Here is a 7,364-nt window from a genome sequence, read left to right on the forward strand (position 1 = left end):
CAGAGGACACGCCCCGGTACCCAGCATCGTGTAGCTGTGGACGCAGTCAGGATTTTAAAATATACACAATAATTCAGGTTTACCATGTAACCACCCCCTAATTCAGTAGGCGGCAGTGGAAAGATTATAATCACCTGTATTTATTGTCTACAGTTTGCATACTGTGGTAGTATGGTACCAAAAAAAAATGTTTGGCTACGATGTCTTGTAGTAGTTCATTTTGAAGTAAATATTTACACATATCTTGAACATTTATTATAGAGTTGTCTCCAAATTCATGTATCTTTTCGTACTCAATCACACAGGGGCGCCGGTGGCTGTGTGGATAGCACGCTGTACACGTAATCCTGTGGCCCGGGTTCGATTCCTGGCGCCAGCGAGAAAAAAAAATGGGCAGAGTTTCTTTCATCCTGATGCTTCTGTTACCTAGCAGTAAATAGGTACCTGGGAGTTACACAGCTGTTACAGGCTGCTTCCTTGTGTGTGTGTGTGTGTGTGAAAAATAAATAAATAAAAATTAGTAATTAGTAACAGTTGATTGATTGACAGTTGAGAGGCGGGCCGAAAGAACAGAGCTATACCCCCCCCCCCCCGCAAGCACAAATAGGTGAATACAACTAGGTGAATACACAGTGACAGACAGTGTGCGAATAATTTTGCTGACACATTTACATTTGATCAGGTAAAGATTTGATTACATTTGATCTACATCAACAGCAAAAGCAAATTTTGAGTCTAAGTCGAGCAATAGTAAGATTTAGTCAGCAAGTTCTATTGAACGGTTCATAGTTATCTGAATCTTCTTGCATGATAATATGAGGAAAAATTGAATTTTTAGTGTAGATTTCAGTTTATCTCAGGTCTACAAGGCTTTCTTGACGTTCGTGGTGAGAAAAATTTTTGTTCTTAGGATACTTATGTAGGCAGTTCAAGATTATAGTCAACTTCCTTTTCAAGGGCAGAATCTCTGACTAATTACTGAGTAATAGCCCTCAGAAAGGGTATGGAGACCACTTCTGCCCACAGGATGGGTATGGGGTCTACTTCCGTCAATGAGATGGGTATGTGGTCTACTAAAACCCAGAGGATAGGTATGGGGTTTACCACCACTTATGGGATGGTTATAGGGTCCACTACCACCTACTGGATTGGTATGGGGTCCCCAACCCCCATAGAATGGGTATGGGGTCCACTACCAACTATGGGATGGGTATGGGGGTCCACTACCGACTATGGGGTGGATATGGGGTACACCACCGCCCATAGGATGGGTATGGGGTCCACCACCGCCTATGGGATAGGTATGGAGTCCACTACCACTTATGGGATGAGTATGGGGTCCACCACTGCCTATGGGATGGGCATGGGGTCCACTACCGTCTATGGGATGGGTATGGGGTCCACCACCCCATACCCATAGGGAGCCGGTCGGCCGAGCGGACAGGACGCTGGACTTGTGATCCTGTGGTCCCGGGTTCGATCCCGGGCGCCGGCGAGAAACAATGGGCAGAGTTTCTTTCACCCTATGCCCCTGTTACCTAACAGTAAAATAGGTACCTCGGTGTTAGTCAGCTGTCACGGACTGCTTCCTGGGGGTGAAGGCCTGGTCGAGGACCGGGCCGCGGGGACACTAAAAAGCCCCGTAATTATCTCAAGATAACCTCAAGATAACCACCGCCCATAGGATGGGTATGGGGTCCACTACTACTCATGGGATGGCTATGGGGGTCCACCACCGCATATGGGATGGGATCCACTACCACCTATGGGAAGGGAATGGGACCCACCACCCTCTATGGGATGGGTATGGGGTCTACCACTGCCTATAGGATGGGTAAGGAGTCCACCACTGCCTATGGGATGGGTATGGGATCCACCACCACCTATGGGCTGGGAATAGGGTCCACCACCGCCTAGATAACAGGTCACTGGAAACAGTAGACCCAGCAAACATTTTTTTTGTTTTCAAACAGTTTTATAAACATTTTCCTTCTTTGATCACATTTAAAATTACGTTTTTCAGACACTTTTGGAAAGATTGTAAAAACGAGTATAAACCTGAGGCCATAATGCCTACATGAAAGGTTTTTTTGAATGTTATGATATAATATTTTATAAAAATTTAAAACAAAATATTGTTTTAATTATTTAATTATTGCTAATTATTTAATTGCTGTCATTATTAGATACAGCATTATAATCACTATTAAATTGTGATGACAGAGAGGGAGAGAAAGAGAGCGAGGCAAAATTAAGAGAGCTGCAAGGGGTTACAAAGCCGTATATGAAGCACAAGTTCTCTCTCATCTAGAGTATGCACCCCTTTCCTAGATCACCTGCCCACCGGCATTTATCAGCGTGTTGGACAAAGTGAAGAGATGGGCAAGAAGGCTCATCTCTAATCTTAGTCAAGTTTGGTGGGAACAGTCTGAACATCAGAGCCTGCAACACCGTCGTGACGTTCTTGGTCATACTGTTATGTACAACATACTCAAAATTCCGCCCCTGGCCCAACTCCGTAGACTATTAGTAGTTGCCACCCATAGTACTAAGGCTCTTAACCTTCAATAGTCACATGCTGGAAGGGCCTTTCTCAAGAACATCACTCCATGAGCGATCATTCATTCCTAGGCTGACTCGCATCTGGAACTTGTTCGCTCAACAGGTTCATCAACGGGAGATCAGGTCAACTGATCACATGAAGGCACTGGCAAACAGTTTGCTACAGGCTCATCCTCTTCCTTATATGATTGTTACCCAATATTGTTAATGAATAAAGGTTATATCAACTGATGCATATAACAGGCTCGTGTAATAATTGAGCCTCTAGGCGTAGGTTTTAACTGAGTTGAGGTATGATTACAGCTCTTGCTTGCAGAGAGAGAGAGAGAGAGAGAGAGAGAGAGAGAGAGAGAGAGAGAGAGAGAGAGAGAGAGAGAGAGAGAGAGAGAGAGAGAGAATGAGAGAGAGAGAGAATGAGAGAGAGAGAATGAGAGAGAGAGAGAGAATGAGAGAGAGAGAATGAGAGAGAGAGAGAGAGAGAGAGAGAGAGAGAGAGAGAGAGAGAGAGAGAGAGAGAGAGAGAGAGAGAGAGAGAGAGAGAGAGAGAATGAGAGAGAGAGAGAGAGAGAGAGAGAGAGAGAGAGAGAGAGAGAGAGAGAGAGAGAGAGAGAGAGAGAGAGAGAGAGAGAGAGAGAGAGAGAGAGAGCGAGAGAGAGAGAGCGAGAGAGAGAGAGAGAGAGAGAGAGAGAGAGAGAGAGAGAGAGAGAGTGAGAGAGAGAGAGAGAGAGAGAGAGAGAGAGAGAGAGAGAGAGAGAGAGAGAGAGAGAGAGAGAGAGAGAGAGAGAGAGAGAGAGAGAATGAGAGAGAGAGAGAATGAGAGAGAGAGAGAGAGAGAGAATGAGAGAGAGAGAGAATGAGAGAGAGAGAGAGAGAGAGAGAGAGAGAGAGAGAGAGAGAGAGAGAGAGAGAGAGAGAGAGAGAGAGAGAGAGAGAGAGAGAGAGAGAGAGAATGAGAGAGAGAGAATGAGAGAGAGAGAGAGAGAGAGAGAGAGAGAGAGAGAGAGAGAGAGAGAGAGAGAGAGAGAGAGAGAGGAGAGAGAGAGAGAGAGAGAGAGAGAGAATGAAGAATGAGAATGAAGGCAGAGAGAAGATAGATGCAGAGAGAGACAGAAGGAGAAAGAAAGAGAGAGACAGGAGGAGAGAGATAGAGAGAGAGGAGAAAGGCAGAGAGGACACGTGCAGAGAAAAGGAGATACATATAGAGAGAGAAGGAGATCGAAGCAGGGGGAGAGAGAGAGACAGAGACAGAGAGAGGAGAGAGAAGGAGGAACAGAGAGAGAGGAGAGAGCAGGAAAGACAGAGACATAGAGGAGAGAGAGACAGAGACAGAGAGAGGAGAGAGACAGAGACAGAAATAGAGACACTAAGATAAGGACAGAGACATAGACAGAGAGATGAACAAAGACATGAGGTCCACTACCACCTACAGGATGGATCTGGGGTTTATTACCATGCACATGATGGTTATGGGGTTTATTACCATACACATGATGGATATGGGGTTTATTACCATGCACAGGATGGTTATGGGGTTTATTACCATGCACAGGATGGTTATGGGGTTTATTACCATGCACAGGATGGTTATGGGGTTTATTACCATGCACATGATGGTTATGGGGTTTATTACCATGCACATGATGGTTATGGGGTTTATTACCATGCACATGATGGTTATGGGGTTTATTACCATGCACATGATGGGTATGGGGTTTATTACCATACACATGATGGATATCGGGTTTATTACCATGCACAGGATGGTTATGGGGTTTATTACCATGCACAGGATGGTTATGGGGTTTATTACCATGCACAGGATGGTTATGGGGTTTATTACCATGCACAGGATAGATCTGGGGTTTATTACCATGCACATGATGGTTATGAGGTTTATTATCATGCACATGATGGTTATGGGGTTTATTACCATGCACATGATGGTTATGGGGTTTATTACCATGCACAGGATGGTTATGGGGTTTATTACCATGCACAGGATGGTTATGGGGTTTATTACCATGCACAGGATGGTTATGGGGTTTATTACCATGCACAGGATAGATCTGGGGTTTATTACCATGCACATGATGGTTATGAGGTTTATTACTGCACACAGTATGGGTATGGGGTTCATTTTGACCCAAAGGGTGGGTATGAGGTCCAATGCCGCCGCCCATAGGGTTAGTATGGACTTCACAACCCCCCACAGGATGGGTATGGGGTCCACTACCCCCAACTGGATGGGTATGGCGTAGACTCTCACCCACATGATGGGTATGGGGTCCACCATTACCCACACGACGGGTATGGGGTCTACCAGCACTTACAGGACGGGTATGGAGTCCACCATCACCCACAAGACAGGTATGGGGTCTGTTAGAAATGGGAGTCTGTACTATGGGTGATATAGTATAACATGGGTGTAGGGGCAGTAGTTAGCATTAAGAGTTATCAAATATGGGAGATCTCAAAGGCCCGGCCCCCACTAAATATAGAGAAATAACTTGTAGTGGCTTATTACAGCAATAGTCAGCCTAGAGGTTGATCATAGATCTCCTACACAGGAAAAATGGATACTCCTTTACTAACTTACTTATTTAATAACCCCTTAACAACCCCCCATATACATTCACACCAATAACAATAATAATTACTTTACCACACTATCTTACGTTAAAAGCCTTGGTCCACATAAGCAGGATACAAGGTTTACACTGAGAACACGCTCGGGTAAAGTACTACTGGTTAAGAACTGAGGCTTGATGCAGCTTAGGTAGTGAGACCACGTGGTACTCTAATACAACACAACACAACACTTAGGGGTACCCAAAACACTGGCAAATACTACCACCAGGTCTCACCAAACTTTACTTCCAGAGTAGGCACACTTATAACACAGGATATACTTAACTTAAGGTAAGGGAAATAAGTAAGAGGAAAGGTAGAAGGGGAGAGAGGTGCAGCCACAGAGTCCCTCTGTTCACACCTCGAACGCCAACAGAGAAGAAAGCTTCCAGCGACCAGCTCAGGGCTCCCGCATTGAGTGGTGCCGGGAGGAGTCTAATTGATCGTGCAGCTAAACACATTAAAAATCTTCCCCTATGCAACATATTGTTACTTTACTCGTCCTCAGGGTAGTTAATCTTATAACAATGTTATACTTAATCCACAACAAGCTCAAGAGTCTGAATGCTTGTGAGCAAAAAGATTCGTCCTACGTTTGGCAGGGAAGATACGAACAAAGACACGTCGACTTGCAACTTGCCACTGTAACGTAGCTTATTTAGTTCAATTTGACCTCTGGTTTTCACTTGAGGAACCCAAGGTCGTAACAGGGTCACCACCACTCACAGGATGGGTATTGGTCCATCACCACCCACAGGACGGGAATGAGGTTCCACTACCACACACAGGACGGGTATAGGGTCCTCCACCACCACTCACAGGACAGGTATGGGGGCACAATGCCGCCTACTGCATGGTATTGGCGAGGCTTTCTTTCCTCTTGTCGGCGCCAATACGAAGCGAGGGGGTATTCCAGTCACACCCGTGGCTGTGCGCCGTGTGGAGCTGAATACGACCATGGATTCTTCTGTCCCTCAGTCTTTTCACCGACCGGCAATGTCCAGGGCGCAATATACTCCGGTGTAGCCTCTACAAAGACACCAACAACTCTTTCCCAAGGCCGCCATCCTTGCTAGCTCACCTCAGCCGCTGCCAGGGAGATTCCTTCGTGGTGGTACTTGTAGAAGCTCAGAAGGAGGAATCTTCTTTTCAGCTTCAACCCTCAGGTAAACAGTTCAAGGGTGCAACAATGGCAGACTATATACCAAACACAGCAGTAAAATTGTCCACATTTACTAAAACAAATATTTACAAACCCACAAAATTCTGATGATATTGCAACACTCTTATCATCAGATCACTCATACATTTTGGCAACACTCCTCAAAAATGTAAAACAATAACCAGCAACACTGCCCACTGCACATTAAAATTCGTCTTTCCATCCAACAATGCTTTCTATAATGATAATAATGACCTTGTGTATCAAACCAACTATAGTGACAGTATAAACACTTGAGTATACCTGCGAGTATATATATGTGAGTATACTCCCTCACGGATAATCAGTAGCCAAGCATAAGAGATTTGGGGAGGTCCTCATCCTCTTGATCCCGGTTGGTCATCTATCGTCCTCGTTGAATCACAGTGGTATGGCTGACGGAAATGTCCCAAACTCTCCTCGTTTCAGTTCACTTACGTAGTGGTTTACCGACGGCTCCCGTGTTGTCTGGTGAAGTTCCCGGAGTCCATTCAATCATGTTACCTCTCAACCGGCAGATCGTCGAACAGGACTGCTTGTTTGTATCAGGTCGTCACAAATCCCAGGAGCGACTCTCAGGTTACCCAATTGCCTTCCCAGCCTGAACTCCTGGTCAACAGGTAGAGTCACGCATCTTGGTCTCTCTTCTCGCGGTTTTTAAAGGCTTCTTGGGCAGTTGCTCGAGATCTCCAATGTCTTCGACGATTCCGACAAGGTGGTCCCCACGTCCACATGCTAGACTGCTTCTTGCTGGAGAGACAAATAGTGCGTCCGTTCACTGCAGTTGCTGAAATTGTAGTCCGCACCGCCTGTGACTCCCGCCCATGACGAGGGCACTGACGTCATGTCACGTCACGCGACGGCACGTTATAATTGGTTGCGTTCCCTGCAGCCAGCCTGCATTAGGAAGCCGAGGTACTGGCAACCATGTCTGCAGAAAGAGCAGCCAGTAATCAGCTTCCACCAGATGTAT

At 45.8% G+C, this 7,364-nt stretch overlaps 1 protein-coding gene across 1 annotated transcript in view; it reads right to left on the reverse strand.

Moving 5' to 3' along the window:
- LOC138352574 (nicotinamide phosphoribosyltransferase-like) overlaps positions 1-6,890 on the reverse strand; it is an 83,757-nt gene extending 76,867 nt beyond the window's left edge. Inside the window, exons 1-3 of the mRNA XM_069305064.1 lie at positions 6,830-6,890; positions 6,272-6,351; positions 1-34 (exon numbers count right to left, since the gene is read on the reverse strand). The exon at positions 1-34 is cut by the window's left edge and continues 47 nt beyond it. Of these exons, the coding sequence (XP_069161165.1) occupies positions 1-34; positions 6,272-6,351; positions 6,830-6,890 (175 nt within the window). The remainder of the gene's footprint in view (positions 35-6,271; positions 6,352-6,829) is intronic.
- Positions 6,891-7,364: the final 474 nt, after the last annotated feature.

The sequence above is a fragment of the Procambarus clarkii genome, chromosome 54 (genome assembly GCF_040958095.1).
Source record: "Procambarus clarkii isolate CNS0578487 chromosome 54, FALCON_Pclarkii_2.0, whole genome shotgun sequence".
Taxonomy (NCBI): domain Eukaryota; kingdom Metazoa; phylum Arthropoda; class Malacostraca; order Decapoda; family Cambaridae; genus Procambarus; species Procambarus clarkii.